Here is a 21,013-nt window from a genome sequence, read left to right on the forward strand (position 1 = left end):
GAGGAAAGTGAACGCAGAATGCAGACGGCGCTGAGCCCGAGAGTTGCTGGTCCCCCAACCGACGTGAAAAGGTCTTTGTACCAACAGTCATTACTGTAGTGTGTGCAGATCACTAAAGCATTGTCACAGAGACAGAGAGTGACCATTCCTGACACCAGAGCTATTCTGCTCCACAACAATGATGGGAAAATTGCACCCAGCAGTGCACATCAGCTGTGTGAAAGACTTGGATCTATCTGTTTAATCTCCCATGGAAGAGGTGTTGGCACACAAACAGACAAACACACACACGGACAAAACTGTAGCACACAAAAACTGCACTTTATGGGTCCAACACTTGACTTATCCAAGATGATGGTAAGAACCACAAAAGAAGACCAAGATCACAATCGCGTTTTTTATGGGAGGTTGTTTTGTTCTGATTTCAATTGTTTTACTGCCAATATGTTTTAAACAAGACTTGAATATTTAATCCCACTGCTTTGTGAGGGGGGGGCAGCTCAAAACCAAATAATTATATGAGGCTTAAACCGCTGCACATAGAGGGGCACGTTTAAGGTCTCATTAAAACTTCATAGACTTAATGACAAATAAACACAATTTTGGCTCATTTGAATCACAAAGCAGAAAAATAAAATGCAATGTAATAATACTGAGTTGCTTTTCAGGCCAGCAATGAAGCTGACTGCGATGTAAGCAAGTTAATACCATTTCTAAACCCATCTTTCCCTCCCTTTCCAAATGCATTTTTTATGTATTTGACTGATGTGTTCAGAAATAGAGATCATTGAAGTGTTACAACCAGTTCCATTCAAATTTGTCCAGTTTCCACATTTCTTGTGTTGTGGAACTGACACACACTGATCTGGCTTTTGCCATGCACACATAGAGACTAAATCCAAGTGTGAACAGGTTCAGATGAGACCGCTGTGATTGAGTTAAATGGGTGCTGAAGAGAAGGATTGTATGAATAACAGAAGTCAGCAGCGAACTGGATTTGAGTCCGTTGCATTTCAGATTAGCAGCAATCAGAAAAATGAGATGGAGATTCGACTATATGAGATTGGAGTGGAGGAAGGTGCAGCTGTATGAATTACAATGCTCTGGCTGGATCACTTTTGTCTGGCCTTTGGAAGCAGCAATTTAACCCACAGCCACTTATATTCCTTTTGCTTTTTAGAGTGCACAAGTGCTCTGAGATTTACAGGACCACTGCATTTAATTTAATTTGAGGTGGCTTTGGAACCTTAAATCCTGGTGTTGGTGCCTCTGTAGTCCCACAGCAGACAGTCCAAGCTCCCTCACAGTTTATCAAAATAGAGGGGATTAAGAGTTTTTCAGAGAATACGAGGATACACGAGGCAGACACTCAGCACTTAAAGTTATTTGCTTGGTAGGTAAGTAAACCCTCATCTGTGTTAGCGCCACTCACCCCCCTGGGTGCACCCGGTGTCACCCCCTTCTCAGGCAGCAAAGGCACAACTCGTGGGGTGCTGACTGCAGCCTAATCTGTGCTCAGCAGAAATGCTTGGGAGCTGCAGATTTAAGCCTCTGCAAGATGAGTTGTCTCAGTCAAGCTGTCATTCCAGGAATACCCCAAAACAGGGCCACATCCCATTGGACAAGTGTGAGGCCCTTGCATGTGAACTTTTAGCATCTTACTTATAGACACAGATGACCGTGTGCTAATAATCCTCTTTAGGCAAGCTCTTTGTCACCTAGTCATAAAGATGTAGCAATCCATCCCGTCCAAGAGGCCATGCAGATTAATTTCTGCTAGCTTTGTCCAGCTCCTTTGTGGCTACTCATTATCACAGTCCACATTGACCTGAGGGCACTGTTCTGCTTTAGAATTTCCCCTAAAAACAACGACAGGGTGAAGCCTTCACTCATTTTCTGTCCTCTGTACATTCACCTATCGTTTGTCACTAAAACAACTCTTTCTGGTTTGGAAGAATGTGGAGCACTTTCAGTTCCACTGAGAAGTGAGGACAGTGTAGTTGCCTATTCGGGTAAATTTAAAAATAAATTACGATTACACAGTTAATTAATGATACTGCTGTGCGACAATCCAAGTATAGACAATTTTGTAGTTTCTGATATAATCGCATCGAGCAGAGCTTCTTAGTTACATGAATTGTTACAGCAGACTACGTCAGACAGCAGTGTGGGCCAGCGCTCAAGCTGCTTTGGGGTTTAGCTGTTGGTTGTTTCACCCTCTCTTGTTTTATAGCGCTCACATTAAAGGTCCCCAAACAACAGCACAGGCATAAAAAACATGGAGGGGCCTCTAGTAATTTACTTTACAGGGTTGCTGCCTCTTTCTTCTCATGCTTTTTCCATCTAATGTCGAGCTGTTTTGAATTAGACAAATTGTACTGTATAATAAGAATCCACATGTTTTTGAAGGACAACCTTGTCACTTCTGCACTTTTTCTTTTTACGAATTTTCAGCATTTTCCAAAAACACCGTTGACAGCAAAATGTTGACACTGTTCACCAGATGTTAAAGCAGATTCTTTAACAATTACATGACATCCTTCCAAGTGGACTTTTCCAGACTGGTTTCCCACAGATATCCCACTAATCTTTTTATGTCTATATCCTTGCGTGCCATTCCTGCTGCTGTGAGAAAACAGTCTGTGTGTTCTTTAGGCTCTGATTTAGCCGACGTCTGTAATAGTAACCGATGGAATTAGACAGAGCTTCTTCCTCTGCCAGTGCAGACCCTTTCATGTGGCTACTCCAGATTTTACCATGGAGTAGACACACTTCCCTCACAGCAGCTTTCACCCTGTGACCCTCCAGCTATGAACGCCCCGTTTCATGACTCTGCTGTTGGTCACTCGGGGGCAGCTCTTTGACTCTTCCCCCACCTACAGCTGTTATTTTGGCATAACCCCAACCTTGCATCCTATATCACTCATCACAGCTATGAAGCCATTCAATGTGTAGCATTCTGGAAGGTGTATTTTTACTCAGTACTGTCATAGAGCAGAAGTTTTCAAATCGTGCGTGGACAGGGACAGACATGCAGCAAAGTTACAGTGTGACGTGAAAAGGACAGGTACACTGCTGTTCTGAAAACAAAACCATGTTAGTTATTTAGCTAACGTCTAAACGGACTGGGTCGCTCAGAATCAACAGCGCCCTGACTGGGCGCTGCAGCAGTGCACAGCTCATGGAGGCATCTGAGGTACTTTAAAAATCCACTTTCAGCAATAGGGGCACTCCTGGAGTCAACAAAATCCAAATACATGATATATTTTCAGATTCATTATGATTCAGGGTATCATCTTATCAGATATCACGTCATGTTATATTTAGGAATGCATAAATCTCCTTGGAAATGATACAATATTGAACTCCTTGTAAATCCAATATTGCATGACAATCATCATAACGTGTACAATATTTCAACAAAATATTTAAACAATATACGTATTTTATTTATATTTTTAAAAACAAAAATGTGGCCCACAGCTCACCCATGGACTCCAGGTCGACAGTAAACTACCACTTGGGCCATATGGAGTAAAATATTGCCACATGTTTTTAACTAGGTTTTTATGGACATAAGGACATGATGGGAGGGCATTTGTGGAGTTAGGTAGCTTTAGATTTACAGCCCTGAGACAAACCTTATATCTGCTCAATTCAGTTCAGTCATAAGCAGAAACACAGGGATTCTCCCAATCTCTCTCCAACCCTTTCCAAACACCCATCCTAAATGTTAAAACAGTGCCACTCCCTTTCGGTCTCACTATCTATGAAGATTAGAGTGTTTACCTGAAGAAAGAGCTCAAATTTGTCTGGTGATCAACACAATTTCAGAATGGAAGGAGATATGAGATGTGCTGAGTGCTTTGGTGTGTTTGACACGCTGTCAGATAACAGTTCATCCCTGCTTGCAAATATGTGATAGGAAACAAATTCTTGACTCCCTACATTCCCTCCAATAATCACAGCAAATATTAGCCAGAAAAGGATGGAGCAGCAGTGTTGTGGAGTTTATAAGAACATGCAATTTTCTAACACTGAGAAAACAATACTTGATACGTCCATGGCAGAACAATATAAACCATGTAACCTTTTTTTTAGTCAGACAACTGACCTTTTCACTGCTTAGACTACACTGTAAATTTCCCTTTCCTCCAGCCTCCCCAAACACTCAGCAACACAAACCCATTTCGACACACACACCTGAGCTTGAGGCTTTAGCTGAGACCACCGACATGCCATAAAGAAATTGGAATAGGGGAAAATACAATCTATTTTGTTTCCTTGTGAAGAACACCTGGAGTTTGATATTGATCAACACAACAGAAGCTTGGAATTTGTTACAAGTGATGAAACTGCAATGTCCTAGGACACAAAGAAATTGGATTTTCTTTGACACATTAACAAGTAGCTCTTGAGAGGTTTGGAAACTAATATTGACCATCTTGCAGCACAAGTTAAACCCAGCGGTTGTGAAAGCAGACCTGCACCTCGCAGCAATATTACCTGGAAGCTCCTGGAAGCTCCCACAGCTGCTGAACTAATGTTCAGAGTGCTTATTTACAGCACCCCTTTATTTGAAAAAGCTTTGCCTCTGATTGAGTAACTAGTGGAGCTTGGCAGAAGGACTAGCCAATATTTTATATCCATCAATCCAGACCTGGATAAGATCTTCTGTGTGCTTGTGCTTTAGCTCAGATATTTCCTCATCTCCCTTTTTGATCCGATTTGGGGGTATCTGTCGTGTTGGATGAGATTGTAGCTGGATTTTCATTACTGTGTTTGGCGTATGCATTGCTGCGTTTGTGGGAAGGGCTGAGGTTGAATGAGGGTGCTGATCCTTGTCAAGTCTTTCTGTTATACCCTGGGTTAGAGGTAAAGAAAAACACATGTAAGCATTTGTGTCAGGTTGGGCAACAGACTGGCTGCATCAAATTATTTTCCCCCATCATTGCAGTCCTCAGGGAATTTTGGTAGTTGTTTGATTAGTAGGCAAAAAAACCAAACAACAACAACAAAAAACGCTGCACTTGTGTTTTTTATTTCTCTAGTGTGTGAAAATTTGTTTACGAGATGATGACAGGGGCAGTTTAGGTGTTTTTTATATTCCAGAAGGATTAGGTGGATGATTACGACATTCTTTTGGTTCCTCTGCACCCCAAAAGTTTACTGTTCAATGGTTAAATACATAACTCTGCAGGCAGCCTGTCACCACACCACTTCAAAAAGATCACATTTTGATCTCATTTATTTATAACACTGGCCATGTAGCATTGTACAATTTGGCAGAATGGGTTTCTGAAAGTGGTAGTTGTGGCATAAAATTCTATGGTAGTTTAGCTGAGTGATGTTCAGGACAAAATTGCAGCCAACTTTAGTTGGCCATGTTACCATTCAGAGCGTTGATGGTAGTGTCTTGGCAGCACAACAAAACAAAGCTCATGCATAATTGTCAGTATAGTTCAACAATGCATTGTTGAACTATACTGACAATTGCCCTGAAGTTGTGTACTATGCTTTAGATTTTAATGAAACAAGCCTGGTATGTGGAGGAAGTTACAGAGAAACATAAAATGCTTTGGCTTGTTTTCCAACACAAACAACTTAAACTCACCTCACAGTCACAACTGATGACTGACAAATCCTCTAAGTCATTTTATTACAACCCATAGCTATGTTTTACTGTAATTGTACTGTAATGTGCAATGTTTTTTTTTTTTTAATAATAACTAATTATCACGAGGTCACATGAAATTGTATAAATTGCAGCAAAGTCCAAATTAGGAGGCAGAGATAGAAGGATGTTTAGGTCATCTGTTGATCATTTTCAGCAGCTACTTTATACATCTATATGTTTAATCTTAACAATTTTATGCCTGACCTCCACAACCGTAGATGCATGTTTACTATTGCAATCAAAGCAACAAATGTCCTCTAATGTTAAGAAAGTTCTTGTGTAAACTCAAACTATGATTATTTCCTAACCAAGTAGTAAGCAAACAATCAAGAACCTGGGCAGGGTTGTTAATGTTACCATAGAAACAAAACACTACCTCCCATGATACACGCAAGCAACACTGTATGATCTTTTAAGTTGGAGGACTTGACATTATTGGGAATGAGCTCACAGTTATAATCTCATTAAAAATAACAATAAATCTTTCTTTTCAGTATGCAAAAAAACTTTATCCCCATAACTGAGTATGTACTATGTTAAAAATCAGTGTGTAAAGATCATTGTGAAGACACAGCATGGGAGTGGCATTGGCTGGTTGCTTTTGCACATCATGGGCAGTGTGTGTAGATGTGGAGAGCTCACCTTGACCTTGAAAAAGTATCCGCCTACAAGCTCCAGGAAGGAGTCATTATAGCATTAATTAGCCAGTTATACCGGACAGGAGTGGCAGAGACATCGCATTAGGTCAGCTACTGAAGTACAGGATCTAAAAGATACTGACCTTTTTGTCATTTTCACAAAAGAGTGAAAATAGTCAATCAATTTAAACAAACTCCTGCCAAAATAATGTATTGTTAAAACCCTAAAACGTTGATGAGCCCGAAAAGAGGAGCCATAGATATTGGCTTGAATTCTTCAGGTTACGGAGCATAAGCAGTGTAATTGTGCAGATTTGCTTCGCTGTAGATGTTTGTTGTTAAATTGAGCTGAAAATAAAAGTCATATTTTTACCATGGGCTTGGGGTCATTATGTACTTGTCTTTATGCAAAAAAAGTGCTGAGGTGTATTCAGTCATTTTGACTGCTCATCATTATGCATCAGGGCTAAAACTGCGGCTGAATCAAGGGGAAGTCAAGTAAAATAGATGAGTCAGGTGTCAGAGACAGAGCACAGAGATTTATATCTTCTATTTTTAAAAGCAGATGGGTAAAGTATCAAGTAGTCAGCAGCATTTTATAGAATTATCCTTTATCTGCCAGCAATTTCACAATTCTTGTATAAATATCATTAAACAAACTCATCTAACAAAGCTGGTGTTGGTGTACAGTTCATGATAAGAATGAAACTGCCTTCTATAGTGGATTCATCTCATCCTCTTAAAACCACAGCGAAACCAAAGGAGGAACTGAGAGATGAGAAATTAAATCTCATTTAAAAACAATACATAATGACTGTAATCCTCACCACTGTTATGTAAAAAGCACTGGGATTACTGTTGGCTCCCTGTTTGGGTATGAACACCCACGCATCCACTTACACGCAGTAATGTAGGCAAACTCTTACCTGCCTTTTGTCCTAATGTTGACATAACAAATGTTTTTGTTAGGGAGCGTGGCATTGTGCGTGTATGGGTGTTGATGCTGTTCGCGTGTGACGCTGATGACTGACTCATGTGCTAAATTTGTACTGTCATGCTAATAGGCAAATGTTAGGATGTTAACAGGTTAAAATCAGACGGTTAACACTGCTGTGTCGTGCTGAGCGCAGCCGCATCAGTGTATGTGTGATTGCTGGTGTGTGGCCCTGTGGTTGACATCTCAACTGTCTGACAACTTAAGCTCATTATTTCATCCTGCTCCTCAACTGCTGCTTCCAAGGTGATATTTCAGGCTGCACATGTGTCATTATTTATATTATAAAAGGTATAATATCATTCTGGATTGTTCTTGTTTTCGTGATTATTATGAGATGATGTTTCAATGGTATAAACCTTTCAGTATTTTATGTGTGCTTATTTAAATGTCTATGCTCTCATTAGGCAACTCCGTATGTACACCCTTTAAATCTCTCTCTGGCTCTGATTTGCATTGGTTAGCATGGATTCTTTTGAAAATTGTATGTGCACATTCAAGGACCATGCATGATAACAGGTGAGGTTCAAATGCAGCACTTGCTAGTGTGAGCGAGTGCAGCTCACGGAGATCCCCAGGCAGTAACAGTCTCATCTGATCTGAAATACCTTCGACTCACTGCATCCTTTCTCCATACATCTAATGAATTATCTCATATGAACAAGTGGGCTACCACCTGGGTGCATTATTGATGAGCAAGGTTAAGTCTGGCCCCTTTATGCTTCACTATGCATCCTGTCCGCCAGCATCAAATATTTAGCACGTACTGGCTGAGACTAAAGCATCGTGGCCTTCCAGCTGAATTCAGGCTTTTGATTAGTGAAAGATAATTAAATGAAAAAAATCCTTTTAATCAAAGTAGTAAGGCTGGACAAGCTACAGACCTTTTCATTAGAGTTAATTGAAGTTTGGTTGTCGCTAAGAGTGAAATCTGTCGGTGGTTGAAAGTGGTTGAATTACATTGGAGTAATAGCATATTCGTCCGCACACACTCACTAGATTTCTAATGAATCTCCTCTGATAGACGGGCTGTATTATTCACAACATCAACAAAATGTAACAAAAAGCAAGACGTTTCTCTTTAAAATAGACCTAGGTAGACCTTTAAAAATGCAAAAAGAAGATGAACTGAAAGCGCAAGTCTAAGTTAGACTTTTGCTACTCAACTACATCCTATAAAATGCGTTAGTGAAAGTCACAGAAATGGAGAAATGTATGTGAGCAGATGAGTGCAGTTTGAATAACACATCCATCAGATAAAGCTTTATCAGGCACTAAAACACCACACCATCCTACTTTGTCCAACAACGACAACTTTCAAACTCTGGACTGTTGGCATGCTAACAATAATTTTATCTTCCTTCCCATAAATTTGTAATTGTAACACTTCCTATTGCAAAGTGCTCTACCGTGAATGCACACTTGTGCTCAGTATATTTCAACATACATCTTTTCACTCCTTTTTTGTTACTTGTTATCAGAAACCAAACTGTGCCAACACAGTTTCCATGAAATGAATGAAAACACTGTTTTATTCATTCATCATCTACCGTTTATCCGTTTCCGGGTCGCCAGGGGTGCTGGTTCCATTCCCAGCTCACACTGGGTGAGGGTGGGGTACTCACTGGACAGGTCACCAGTCCATCACAGGGCCAACACACAGAGACAGAGACCAACAACCGCTCACACTCAGACCTACAGACAATTTAGAGTCACCGGTTAACCCAAACATGATGTCTTTGGGCGGTGGGGGGAAACCCACACAGGCACAGGGAGAACATGCAAACTCCACACAGAAAGGCCCCAGGCCGGGAACCAAACCCACGACCTTCTTGTTGTGAGGCAACAGCGCGAACTGCTATGCTTCCGTGCTACTCCACTGTGTTTAACTGCAGCTTTATTGTCAGTTACGGACACTAGTTTGCAGGAAAAATATAAACTATTTAAATGCCAAAATAACTGTTGCTACAGTCTCTGAAGACAAATTATTATTTTAAAAAAGGAAAAAAAATGTGTATGATATCCTCAACAAGCAGCCTAAACCCGTAATTATAATCGCCAATCATCCAGAACTGGATCTACTTTAGTGGTGACAGTAGCTGCTTTTCTTTGTGCCCTGTTGAGTTTTCCTGTCAACAAATGTTGAGTAAATTTCCTTCCCCTTTAAGCATCTGCTGATTATTTGGATTCATGTCTGCTTGCCAGCCTCCAGCTGTACATCAGTGTGAACCAACTGCAGAGTGTAAATGATCTTGAACGGATGTGCATTTAGAGCGTCTACTTGGACGTACAGAAAAGAACAATGTCCCAGTTCAAAAACAAAGTACTCAAAAACTCCACAGGGTGTCTTAGTCAACAAGACTCAGCTCTCAGATGGGTAACTGTTTTTCTCGCACCCACAAAGGAGACTCTGAGCCTGTCAGTAGAATCTCACCATTTCTCTCACACAGTTTGCCGTCCAAATGGTTTTGGTTGAGGTTGTGGCTTTGACTTGGCACCAATGAAGAAGCAGGAGTTGAACTTTCTAGTTCAGTCACGCTCCGCACCTATTGCTGATTTTATTGGGGAATCCACCTCTTGCAGGGGCTCTTCCTCCTGCAGCCTCCCTGTGCATGCAACTGCACTATACATCTGCAGCACGTTTTCTCTCTGTGTGGCAGTGAAAGGAAGTAGAATGGAAAAAGCTCTCCCCCGCCCACTGCGGCCACATTGCAAGGGAGGAGAGCAGTCGGTCAGGAGCCCGCCGGCCACAGTCGGGCATATTTGTGGTCACCTTTCTCCCTGCTGCAGTCTGAGCCGCTCTACAGCCCAGTTTGCCACTTCTGTGTGCTACTGCTGCTCTCACTGCACTGTATCTTCTAATTAATCACACATTCAGTGATTCGTAACGAAAGCAACCCTCCCTTCCTCTTCTTTCTTTCTGACTATTAATATTGATGGGGGTGAGATGTGAAAAGGAATCACCCTGTTTGCAGGACTGAAGTGGAATGATCTGGCCACATCAGCAGAGCGGCTCACCACTGCCTGCCACACTCTGAATGACTTCCCTCTATTGACTCGCTCCCTCCCTGACACATATTTTGAAACCAGAGAAAAGGGGAACACACACACACACACACACACACACATATACATATATATATATATATATAAACAATGGAAACATATGCTTTGCAAATGCAATCCAGCGCTGTGAGCTGATGTAGCCACCACCTAGTTCTTCGCACCTCTGCCTTAGAGTCTGTGTCTGTCTCCAGAACCCATCACTGTTGCATTCAGCTGCTATTCTTTCTTCCCCTTAGCCTAGTTTCTCTGAGCAGAAATAGAACTGGAGGGGCCGGAGATCCATGGGTCTCTGTTGGGGATTTGATATGAAATCTGTCCTCTCCAAGTCGATGGGTTTCTATGTTTGTTTCTGTGTGTGATTATATGGGGTGTGTTTTTGTGTGTGTGTGTGAATATGGTTAGCTCAGGGGTGCAATGCTGGCAGTGTGCGTCACTGCATGGAAGCTGAACAAATGCATCATGGAGTATCCTCATTTAAATCAATTATACTCTCATGCTGTTGAAAACTTGAGGCGAATGAACACTCACCATTCACCTTCAGTATCTGAAGCAAATTACCCATGTGGTGATATATCCAGTTTGGAAATATTTCATATTTGTAATGTGTGATGATGTAGGGCCAAAAAATGAGCTTTACATCTGGGTTCATACAGTAAACGAGCAAAGTGGTAGCCTAATAATGGAAACAGCAAAGACTGAAAGAAACTACTATTCATATTGGAGAATGATCATTCACCATTCACCGCTCTAAATGTAGCGTTTGTGGTCTGTTAACGTTCACCAATTTGAGTCATTTCTTCTCAAGCCCAGCTGAAAAAAGTGGTCATAAAGGCGGACTTTATGAGAGGGTGGAATAAGTGTCAGCTGTCTGTGTCAACTCTGTGTTTTGACGGCAGTGAGCAACTGCGGCCAAATAGCACGCACAGTCCAGCATCACAATAAAGTCAGGAAAATGGTCTGGACTGTGCTACTGCACATCACAAAACAGGTCTGTTAATAAACGTACCCAAAGGCAAAAGGGCAACTGAAGTGAGAATATTAGATAAACATCTAAACTCTTGACTAAATATCGAAATATTTCCCCAAGGCTGGTTCAAAATATTTTGTTTTGTTTGGTTGTTGTGCAAAGCCAAACCAGGGGAGTGGAGAGTACATGAGGGAGGGAGTGGCCTACCAGGAAGCTGTCAGTGTGCATTGCTCTGTAAGTGCTGTTACCTTAAATGAGCATAGAGTATGTGGTGTTATTGTTGTGTCCTGTCAGGAAAAGCCACATTCCTGCCATGCTTCTCATTTGGCATTGTGCTCAAATTCGCACAGAATCACCGGGGGCCTGACACTTGAGAAACTCATTAACGCTGTTCAATTAAATGGATCTGCAAGGGCTGTATGCCATGTAGTAACAATGGCAGTGGCGACATAGCTATCGTGTAAGATATCACTCTTCGCTGTTGCTATGGTGTCACACAAGGTATTGGGATCATATAATCACCTGCGTGATTTAGGATCATCTTAATACCTGCAATAAGAGAGATGACTGTTGCAGAATCAGAAACACTGGATCTGGCTGCGATGAGGGTTAGAAAAAGGCCGTTCGGCGAGATGTCTTCCTTTGTGGTCTCTTGACCTTTATATTTTTGAGTACACATGCGGCATTGCCATGGCAACTGAATTGGGCACTGCCAGCTGGGGTGGGGGCTGTGGCGGTGCACCGTCTGATAAGTCACTGAATCTCTCTATATTTAAGACATGGTCATTTCATTAGCTAGAAGCATCTGATGCCTGAAATAAAAAAGGTAAGAGGAAAAGGAAGTGTTGGGAGAGAAATGAAAATGACACAGCTTTATTTCCCATCGTGAAAAGGCTTTATGGAATGTAGAGATAATAGCTATGATACCAAAACACGAACCTGCTGGTTATGATTCCTGTAATCCCTCACAGATTAACAGAAATCATTACACCTCATTGCACTTCAGTCTCTACAATATACACAGCTGGTTTTTGACTCCCAGCGTTATTTCAATAGAAACTGGAATAAAGAGTGTAATGATTATTACCATACCATTATTTTTATTTCATTAACTGCTTATACAGTACTTTGATGGTCGGGTTAAACGACAAGATAACACCCACCATTTTCTTTCCTTAATCTTACAGTTAATGCCATTTTGCTAACTCTACCATTATTAATTGTCTGCTAATCGTGTGGTAAGTGGAGACGGGTGGGGCTCAGAGTCTGCCCAGGAGGGACGCTCCACCATCTGGCATAGGAATCCCCCTCCCAACAGATTTATGTTTGTGTGTGTGTGTGTGTGTGTGTGCATATGCATTTCTTCCGAGACAATTCATGTGCAGCTGCAGTTGTGCAGTACACTGTTAAACGGGCTGATTGAAAGGTAGGATGGTGGTCAATGGGCGTGACTTTGGTGGGGGGGTGGGTTGGTGTCTCTATCAGCCAACCTGTCTGCCATGGCCTTGCAGGGATGACAACCTGATGTCAGTGTGTGACTAGGAGGTGGCAGATCAACTGCTTTTGGACAAATAATTCAAGGTATATGAGGGAAGATGTGGCATGAAATAAGCCAAACAATGAAATACAGTTACCAAATATTAAAGCCGAGAAAAGTGTTTTGGGAGAGCACTGTTATGGGGAATTCTTTGTAATGATGTTGGTGACTGGTTTCATCGAGACTGGATGATCACTAGACAAAGCCAGGTTGTTGTGAAAGCAAAAGAAAGTAAAAGAGTAAGGGTTAGGGTTAGAGGCTGACCAGGAATGCTGAATGATGCGAGCAGGTGGTTTGACTCAGATAAATGGGAATATGACATGTCTTTCCGCCCTGTCACTCAACCCGCACCTGCCCTTGAACTGCTCTTTCTCCTTCAGGACAAACAGACAAGTGACGCCAATGCAGAAGTTGGCAGATTCAACAACACAGATTCTTTAAAGGTCTACTTAATCGTTTTTTTGGCTGAGATCTTCCTCATCATTCTCCATAGACATTATGCATGACTTAGCTCTGCAAGTTGCAGAGGTGCAATCTGGAGGTCAGGTTGCGTTCAGCTGCAGGGGTGTGCTGGGCTCAGAGGAGAGCGGCAGACAGCTTTTTAAAATGTTAGTCACGCTGCTGTTCCATTTTCATGACCTATGTTGCAATTTCCAAGGACCAGCCTCAGTCTCATAGAGTCAAACAGCACCACCAAGCTCACCATACTGCATCTTGGCTGCAGGGATCTCGCAGATACTTAGGGATTAATTTCTTTCCTTTTCAATCGGAAAATAAGACTTTAAACTTCTCCAAGCTTCTGATCTCAAGAGGAACTGAACTCATATGATTTGTTCGTAGATTTGTTCGTTCATTCATTCATTCCTCTTCTACTGTTTATCCATTTCCAGGTTGTGGGGGCTGTTGGAGCCAATCACAGCTCACATTGGGCGAGGGCGGGGTCCACCCTGGACAAGTTGCCAGTCCATCCCAGGGCCTGATGAGACTTGTTGCTCCTGTTTAATTATGTTTAAAGCATAAAAAGGGCTTCCTCTTATTCGTCACCTTCTGATCTTGTCGATCCCCTGCTGTGTTAAAAAAGTTTATCCTATGTCTTGGGCAATGCTCAGCCGTTCATGCGTGTTCCCTGTCCTTTCTCTGGCACCAAGTGCCATGCACTTCAGTAATGCACTGTATGCGATTTTCCTCTGGAGGGTAGAGTAGCTGGATGAAGACAGAAACGAGAGAGCTTGTGGTTTCTTGTCTGTGTCACTGTTGAGAACCACCAGATATACTAACACAGATGGTGTTGACTGGCAAAGCCAAAATCACCGCTGGTCACTGTGCTGCAGCTGCTCCCTGGGGATGTTTACATGAGCTAGTGCTGGGGAACGTGTGTGTTTGTGTGTGTTATGAGGTTTTTTTTTGTGTGTTTAACAGAAAGTGTAATTTAACAGTAGAGATTGTTCTTATACAGTGTAACACCACCACAGTGAAATCTTTGCAGCCGTTCTAAAGTTTAGCACTGAACTCTAGCCAAGAGAGTACTTATCGGGGCTGTTATATTGCTCCTGAGGGATGTTAAGTGAATGAACCCTTGAGAACTGTGTTTCCATCAAAACTACTGTGATCTCAAGACACAAGAAAACACCATAGAGCCAGAATTAAAGAAAGCATAACTCGAAGAGAGCTGATTGTTTTGATAGCTGTGACTATACCTATTAATATGTGTCCCTCTCCTCCCCTTCACAGGTGTTGTACTTGACATTCAGCGGCATTACAATGTATCAGACAGTGGAATCGGCCTGTTGCAAACAGGTAAGTCCTTTAATCCCGTAATTACAGATGTTAAAAATGTTGGCTCAGCAGCTAATCCCATTCCTCGTGTGGTGAGGGGAACGGTCATCATGCGGCACTGACGGTTTGATGTCGAATCACTGAAATTGAAGTTTTCTGTGACAGAGATATTGACAGAACCATTAACAGATAGAAATGCTGCATATTATCGAGCAATTTACATAATCAACCCGCAAACTATTCACTTATAACTCTAATCTTTCTCCTTTGCATGCTGTCATGTTGGATTTAAATAGAAAACAGGTCAGGTATTCTCAGGGGAAAACATGAAAAATTGGGCTCCACTCTCCAAAGTCTAATTCCTATAAGTAAAAGGGGTCTGACTTCCTGCATGAAGACAGTTTCAGAAAGCTGTTTCTATCTGAGAGGTTGCCTCAGGTGGCGATGCGTCAGTCAGTAACAGCTGATTCTGAGGACTTGAGCATCAATTTGGATAAATCAGTGGGAGCCTTTTCATATGACAAGATATGGCACTACTTGTTTTTAGTTTTAAAGTTTATTTGCAACTCCCTTTGAAATGCTACAGTAATTTGAAGTGAACTCAGAGCCACTGAAAGTGGACATCTGATTGTAGTTTGTATAATTCCTAAGATATATGTAAATTGAAGCTGGTTAGATTTTGTTAGAATCAAAGTATCTGACCATCTATTGATGGTGTTTTCGGAGCAGTGCATTCACACAGCAGGCAGCAGTGGTAGTGGCGGCAGCGGGGCAGTCTGGATGCCTGTACCAGGAGCGTCTGAGAACTTTGGGCGTGGTTTCCTGCTCTGCGCTGTACCCTAATGAATTCACCTTTTAGGGAGATACCATGCAAAGCCCTCCTATTGGTGGACTGGGCCCAGTCTTCTCTCTGTGTGTGCCTCAAACTCATTCAAACACCTAAAACATGTACACAAAGTGCCATTGAGGGCAGGGCAGGCAGGTTTGAGTTTGAGGGGGAAAGAATAGAGCTCAGTGTTTCGTCCATCACTTGATGTTCTTAGACGGACTCTTGAGCTCAAGGGTGTGTTGATGACAAAAATATCTCCCAGGAAAAAGGCATCAGTGTTGTAATTTCTGTTGACTTTTCAGTGAATAAGCCATTTTACCATTTCCACCCCGTCACTGGTATGGAGAATCTATGTTTTACTGGCAACTGGCATCTTTGGCTTCTCCCTTTGTTTTCATATACCTTCTTTATTTATTTTTGGGGGGATTTATGATTTTTCTGATTCAAAAGCTTTAATAAATGAAATGAGATATGTGTTTGAAAGCACTAAACCACATCATCCCTCTTCATCTGCTGCTTTCACGCACTGGTAATGTTTAGTAAGGCATGTGAGTAAAGGGCATTATTAGCACAGGGACTGCATTTGCAAAAAATACACACATTTCCAGGTGATTAGTATGAAATCCCAACAAGGAACAGGAAACTGTGAATTGAGTTTCACTCTTAATTGAGATTGTACTGGCTCATTATTTGGATTTTCCACACTGCTAGACCGACACACTTAAACATTCACGCTCAGTGTTATTGGAGTGGCATGTGTAGCTGATTTGCCCTCTGCACCGTCTCCATTCACAGGTCTCAGAGAGGCACCCAGCCGGTCGGACTAAAGGCAGGCCGCGTTGTCTTTAGTTTTCCTTGGCCTGTCTTGGCTTGTCATGGTTCAGACTCCACTTGGCCCCTGATCTCCAGGCGACCTCTTTCTTACACTGACATGAGGAATGCCGGGTGTCTGAGCCTGGAGGTGTGAGAGCTGGTGGGCATGAACAGGGAACCTAGATGTGAAGGAAAAGTTAGGGGGTTGATGCAATCAGGGTGCTGGAAGGGAAAGTGTCAGTGTGTGCACGTATATGTTTACAGTGTGCACCAAAACCCCCTGTTTCCGTCTCCAGAGGGAACAATCCCTGCCTCTGTGAGCACCTGCACGCCAGGCCGGCTCTGCCTTCTGTCCTGCCTCGCTCTCTCTGGCCAAGCAGCTTTTGTGCACCTGGGAATGCGAACTGCCCACGTAGGTGTTTTATAAGCAGTGAGTGTTGTGTGTGCTGAGGCTTTCTCTCTTTCTCTCTCTCGCTCGCTTTGCTGCCAGGTCACCCTCATGCTTTCAAAAAACACTGACCGCACACTGCAGGATCCAAGTTGTCGAACAAACATGAGCCTGAGTCATTCACTTTTTGAACTCTAATCTGGTTCGGTTTGGAAAAAAAACAAGAAGAAATGTTTTTGCCCTTTTCTTTGGCTCCTGATCAGAACTACTGGAATGATATATGCCATGTCTACACCCTACTGACAAGTTGTTTGCTTTTCGGGAATACTGGCCTTACTGAGCATGAGGAGCCCTTTGGACCTGCTGAGCTTGCAATCCGATTTTTATATTGCAATTTTAATTCACTCATTTGATTTTACAAATGAAAATCAAATTTTATTTGATATGCTATTTCCCCAGCTTGATTTAGGATGTTAATGCAAAATAATACAAGAAAAAGCAAAATAAGCTCACCCAACTGACAGAAAAATGAGGCATCCTTCCACAGACACTCACGTGACAGAATGACTTGGTAAGCTCCATGCCTTTTGAGTTGCTGCAGTGTTTACATCGTAAAGAACAGCACATGGAAAATACGCTGTGGTAAGGTCAGCCTCCGCAGCACCAGCTATTTCTCCTATTTGGCAAGACCAGCCATTAAAGAAAAAAAAAAAGCTTACACGACACAAATTGACGTGAGGTATGTGCTCATTTCTGTTATGCATGTGCACCACTCCTGGTGTGGGACCTGAGGTCTCAGCTGTCTGTGTGAGAGGATGAGGTGCTCATAGCTGTCAGTCAGGTTAGGCTAAAGGTATGCTGTTTGAGCCTGGAGCTGTCCAAGTCCGTCTATCAGCAAGCGGAGATGGTCTCACCTGTGATCAGCAGACCTGTCAATGCAGCGGGACAACCTGAGCTCAGCTCTCCCACTGAGAATAGCCCGCAGGCCGCGGCTATCTGAAGTGAGTGACACTCACACGCAGCTGCAAACAAGGCATGTCCCAGGGGCTTGAGGGGTAGAAAAGGTTAATGGAGGAGAGGAAAGGGAGAGGGGGTTCACCTGGATGGTATTACCTTTGGTTGGGGGGACTTTTGAGGCCCTTTGTGAACCAGACTGAGAAATCTGAGAGAAGGCCTTCTCCTCCTGTTAACGTGTACTTAAGTTCTTTGAGGCGAAATAGGAAAAAAAAAAAAAGTATTAATCAGCTGAATTATCTCTCATACTGGGAGCTGGCATGGTAATTTCCCTCCACTGGTTTAGAATGGAAGCGGAGTTATTGGGGCCAGCCAGGCTGGATGTACGTTGGTGCTTAATAAGGAGCCAGTGCTCAAAACAGCTCACAGACTGTCTGTGCCCTGTTCTGTGTGTGGCTGCCCACCTTGTCTGAAACACGACACCAGCACATGCAGGCGCACACGCACACACACACACACACACACACACACACACACACACACAGCAACTGGCATTGCACCAGTCTTAACATGGTGTCAGTCTACCATTCAGCCAGTATGTGAGCTGTGAAGAATGAGGCCACAGGTGCTCTGTGTTACAGCTTGAGCTCCGCCGGTACATCAGGCTTAGAAGTCAGCAATGTATGAGCAGAAGCTAGGTTTCTGCCACTGAGGGCTTATTATTATGCGTTGTGGCTCAGGCTGTCAGGAAGCTGTAATTTGCTCGCTTAGAAATGCAGCTAAGTGTAAAGGTTTATGGTCAGTGTAAATCAGAATTTCTCACTGTTGAATGGAGGCCCAAGATTTTTACGCAGTCTGAAGTTGAGTTATCAGTGCTTGATCAGCTGTTTTAGCCACTCACAGCTGCTCTTATTTTGTCTCTAGCCGTCATTGGCATCCCTTGGTACGTCCTCCCTGTCTCTATCAGCAGCAGCTGTTGTTGCCTTGTTGTCACTCCAGTTGGAACCTCATAGGATTTAGATGAAGGGAAAAGGAGGGAGAAGAACGAACCTTTTGTGTCTTCCTACCTCTGGTCATGCACGGCAGCAAGGTCTAATCTTCTCTACTATTGATTCCTCAGTCCAAATACTTGCATTGCAATGGTGTTCAGCAGCCCCTCTCCTGCTGCGACAAGAATAAACCAATGACCTGATGATGCATCAACATCACAGTGCGTGCCTGTGTGTGTGTGTCCCCATCTCAGGATATTTTTTATAGGCCATGTCTCGGAGGAGGGCAGCTGTCTGGTGATGATTGGCGGCACCCTTCTCTTTGCTTTTGGCCCTCTCACTTCCTGTCAACAAACCAATAGCACTGCTGCAGAGTGACCGCTGATCCAATCGGGATTTTATGGCCAATTAAACAAGCATGCTGTCAAGCCCTTTTTCATGTAAATGTCCTCAGAGATCGCTGTTCACTCCTCATTTTTAAGGACCAGGGAAACAGCACAGAGCAGGGAGTGGTAGGGTGTTGTGAAAGAGGTTTAAAAATAGGCCTTTTTAGGCAAACTGGGAGGGACCCACCCTTTATGACAAGATTTTCAGTGATATTTACGGCTTCTTGTAGAAACAGAGGATGAACAATGATTGATGACCTGACGCCACCAGAGGCTGCTGAACTCTTTAAGGCCTAAATGACATCAACAGATCAATTAGAAACACACTCACGCTCCACACCCCGTCTTGTCAAACATACATTCCTTACCATTGTCAAGGTCAAAGATATGCTGCTGGCTCATTTAGTGTGAGTAACAGGAAATCTATATGTACTGTAAGTGTGTGTGTCACTGCTGGTTTTCATTACCCATTAATCCCAGTGAAAAAGGAAACAAACAAGAATGCAAACACAATTTGCGTCCTCTGAAATTTCAACCGGAGCTTGGAATGAAGTCCGCTTCTTGTGTAGTTACTGCAGGAAAATGACAGCAAAGAAAAATCTCCCCTCCATCTGCTGCTGGATCTCAGCTCAGTGCTATGTCATTATCGACCAGAGAGTATCCCTGGGTAAAACAACTGCATGTTTTTATCCATGCTGCAGCCTGGATTGCATGTGCAGATGAAGGAATGCACATCTCACTACTGTTAAAAAATGAGCACCTCTCTTTATTCTTACCATATGTGTTTGCTTATGGTATGTGCTGGTAATGTTAAAAAGATGATGTTCCCAGGCACTCCTCTCAGCCCGGTTTCGCATTTGCAGCAGCGTGTAATTCTCCCCAGCTGCAGCCCTCACACTGAGCAGGTAGAAGTAAGAGATCTGCTGCAGCCGCAGTGACAAGCAATCGGCCCTCAGAGAAGCTAAACGATCAAGTAAAGTAAAAGAGGTTTAAGCTGGCACAAGCTAGCAGTTGGTGGCAGCCTCCGCAGGAATTAGATGCTGAGTTTGACAGAAAGAGACGAGAAGGGGAGGGCTGCATGGGTATTTCCCAGGCTGCATGTGGCATTTATCATACTGCGGCCAATTCACTGGTAATCCAACACTGGTGAAGTCTGAGCGGATGCGTTTCTTCGAGAATTAGTGGGGATCAGAAATGTGAGGAATGTAGAAATGTTTGAGGCGCCACATGAAGGGGAATCCAGAAGGCAGAAATGTGATGTATGAGAAAGTCTCAGTTTCGGTAAGACGCAGTGGTTGGCTTTAGTGTCGTACTGAAACAATAGCTATGTGTTGCACCCTCCCAAGGCAGTCTTGCTAATCATTAGCGGTAGAAACAAAGTGCCACACCCACTGGCACCATGCACATGGTACAAACACAACGCATTGCACTGACTACCTTTGATTGGTCCTTTATGATTTCCGGGAAGACAATTTCTTTCTTCCCCTCTGACTAATTGTGTCATCTGTTTTCAGTCAGCTATTCCAAACTCACGATCATAAAATGTAACGTCTTATCTCTGTTGTAATGAACGTTGATTTTCTGGTATTCATATTTCATCGGATTTTCACAGCAAGTAGAGTGAGGCCGGTGTGAGTAATTGTGTTCCATATGGATACAAAGGAACAAGCACAGAACTCCAGTAAACAGCATTACATTTAGGCTTGTGTTAAATATAATACACAGGGGACAGTGCACTCCTCAGGGCAAACGAATGCATGATTCAGAGTCTCCACAGTCACAATTCAGTGGTAAAATTGCCATGCTATTACTGTGCCATTATTGCAAACTTACATTATTCTAATTAACTGTCAAAGGTAATACCATAATGTCACATGAAATACACAAGAATTTGGAGCGTTGCAACAGAAAGATTTAAATCACTATATACCTGATGAAAGAAATCCGACACTAGTGTTTTTGCATCTGTTGTTACTGTGTTATTAGGCTGTTCCGGTCT

At 42.8% G+C, this 21,013-nt stretch overlaps 1 protein-coding gene across 1 annotated transcript in view; it reads left to right on the forward strand.

The window, feature by feature from the left end:
• spns2 (SPNS lysolipid transporter 2, sphingosine-1-phosphate) overlaps positions 1-21,013 on the forward strand; it is a 57,362-nt gene that overhangs the window by 2,984 nt on the left and 33,365 nt on the right. The window contains exon 2 of the mRNA XM_029519753.1: positions 14,611-14,676. Within this exon, the coding sequence (XP_029375613.1) occupies positions 14,611-14,676 (66 nt within the window). The remainder of the gene's footprint in view (positions 1-14,610; positions 14,677-21,013) is intronic.

This window comes from Echeneis naucrates, chromosome 14 (assembly GCF_900963305.1).
Source record: "Echeneis naucrates chromosome 14, fEcheNa1.1, whole genome shotgun sequence".
Lineage (NCBI taxonomy): Eukaryota > Metazoa > Chordata > Actinopteri > Carangiformes > Echeneidae > Echeneis > Echeneis naucrates.